The sequence below is a fragment of the Octopus bimaculoides genome, chromosome 2 (assembly GCF_001194135.2).
Source record: "Octopus bimaculoides isolate UCB-OBI-ISO-001 chromosome 2, ASM119413v2, whole genome shotgun sequence".
Classification (NCBI taxonomy): domain Eukaryota; kingdom Metazoa; phylum Mollusca; class Cephalopoda; order Octopoda; family Octopodidae; genus Octopus; species Octopus bimaculoides.
The window spans coordinates 133,054,537-133,056,761 of record NC_068982.1 but is presented as its reverse complement, the minus strand read 5'-3'; the positions used below and the strand labels follow the sequence as shown (position 1 = coordinate 133,056,761).

The 2,225-nt window shown below is 33.9% G+C and overlaps 1 protein-coding gene across 1 annotated transcript in view; it reads left to right on the top strand.

Moving 5' to 3' along the window:
• The first annotated feature begins 581 nt into the window (after positions 1 to 581).
• Positions 582 to 2,225, top strand: part of LOC106877918 (protein dachsous) — a 62,077-nt gene continuing 60,433 nt past the window's right edge. The window contains exon 1 of the mRNA XM_052965883.1: positions 582 to 666. Within this exon, the coding sequence (XP_052821843.1) occupies positions 582 to 666 (85 nt within the window). The remainder of the gene's footprint in view (positions 667 to 2,225) is intronic.

Below are 2,225 nucleotides of genomic sequence, written 5' to 3'. Positions count from 1 at the left end.
TATATATATTATGTGTGTGTGTTTATATATATGTGTGTGTGTGTATGTATATATATACACTCAAACTGGAACCATGTGGTTGGCAAACTGGTTTCTTACCACATAACCACACTTGTTAAAGCATTTCTTCTTTTAATTTTATTATGTTAGTGTATGACAATTCATCATCATCATCATCTGTTTTCCATGCATGGGTCAAACAGTTTGACAGGATTTGGCAAGCCACAGGGCTGAGCCAAGCTTCAATGCCAGCTTTGGCACAGTTTCTATGACTGGTTGCTCTTCCTAATGCTGATCACTTACAGTGTTCACTGGGTGCTTTTTTGTCTTTTTTTTGTGCCACTGGAACTAGTGGAAGTTGCCAAATAACTTGCAAGACAGAAAAAGATCAGGGATAAAGGAACCCCATTCCCAATGACTAAGTGGTGGGAGTATTTGAGAGTGGGAGGTGGCTTTATGCCAAGTGTTGAAAGGTTGAAGCTTTATTAAGGAAAAGCACCAGTCTTGCTATAGAGTAGATATGTAGCTACCCAATAATATATAAAATGGGTGGGAATAGCTGAGAAGATAAATATGGTAATATGGGGTGCCAGAGAAAACTCTCAATGTACAAAGTGAAGATAAGAGAGGATATGGACAGTGGTTTTTTTGTGGATGAGAGTGTAGGTAGTCTCATAAGAGTTTGAGGGGAGAGTAACCGATGGTTAAAGATGGGGCGGTTGAAATGAATGTAGTGAGTGATGAGCAATGGTGGGGTGTGTGACTGATGGAAAAAAGATAGGTTGAAAGAAAACAAGCCTTGACTAACAACGATATATTTTTGATATATACTGGAGTATAAAATACCTATAAGGTGATAATTAAAAAGAAAAAAAAAATTTTTTTAATTAAACTTTCAAATTTCCTCATAAGTAAGTGGCCATGTTATTCATATCCTTGATTCACCTGCCATCATTGAAAAACATTCAAAACACTTCTCAAATTCTGTGCAATCATTTCGGTCAAACTCCAGTGTTTGATACGAGCAAAAAAAAAAAAAAAAATTGTGCAATAGGTGTAAAACAACATGTAGTAAACAAATATGGAAAAAAAAAAAATGCGTACTGGAGAACGGGGTGGGGGAGAGGACTCGAAAAATTCACATCAGGAATGTTCCGAGTCCTCTCACCACTTCCCCATTCGTCAGCAAAAGCTTTTTCCTCATATTCATTTACTACACATTATTTTACACCTAGTACACTATTTTTTTTTTTCAATTTTTGTGACGGGGGTGGGTCGGGTGCGGAATTGGATAACTCACACAATCCAGTAACCCCACTTCGACACTCAGTCACAAAAATGAAAAAAATAGTGTAATAGGTGTAAAACAACATGTAAATGAATATGAAAAAAAAATGTGTGCTGGCAAAAGGAGAGCGGTGGGGAGGACTCAGAAAATTCACACGATCAATCTCACAGGATCCAAAAACTCATTGTTAATACCTGGTCACAAAAATGAAAACAAAAATAGTGTACTAGGTGTAAAATAGTGTGTAGTAAACGAATATGAAGGAAACAAATTTTGTTGACGAATAGGGAAGTGTTGAGAGGAATTGGAAAATTCATATGTGAATTTTCCAAGTCGTCTCCCCCCACTCCCATTTGCCAGCATGCATTTTTTTTTTCATTTTTTTTACTGTGTTGTTTTACACCTATTGCACTATTTTTTTTTTTTTGCTCGGGTCAAACATTGGAGTTTGACCATATTTTATATAAGTATTTTGTTTTGTTCGCTTTCTTTTTCATAATCATTATTATTATTTGAATAATCATTTATTTAGTCATATGCAAATTTTACTCATATGCAAACGGTATGTTGAACTTTACAAAACAACCTTTGATTTTCTTGTATTCAACTTGTATTTTAGCATTTCACTGTAAAACTATTGAAATAGAATTTGTTTTTTGTTTTTGAACATGCATGATTCTTCAGTGAAAAATTAGAGAAGAATCTTCATTTTATGTAATTTTAAAAAAATTTTAATTCCAAACTGCTCTAAAATAACTTTCAAATTTTTTTGCCAACTCATATTTTACTGTTCTTGTGAAAATGATTTGTGAAAAAATTCATCTGCATGCAGGATATGCATCGCCCCCTCCAATGCCTTTTTGTTTTCATTACTAATTCTTTTCAAAATAAGCTATAGTTTTGAAAATTTCTGTGAATACAAAATTTCCTTAATTAA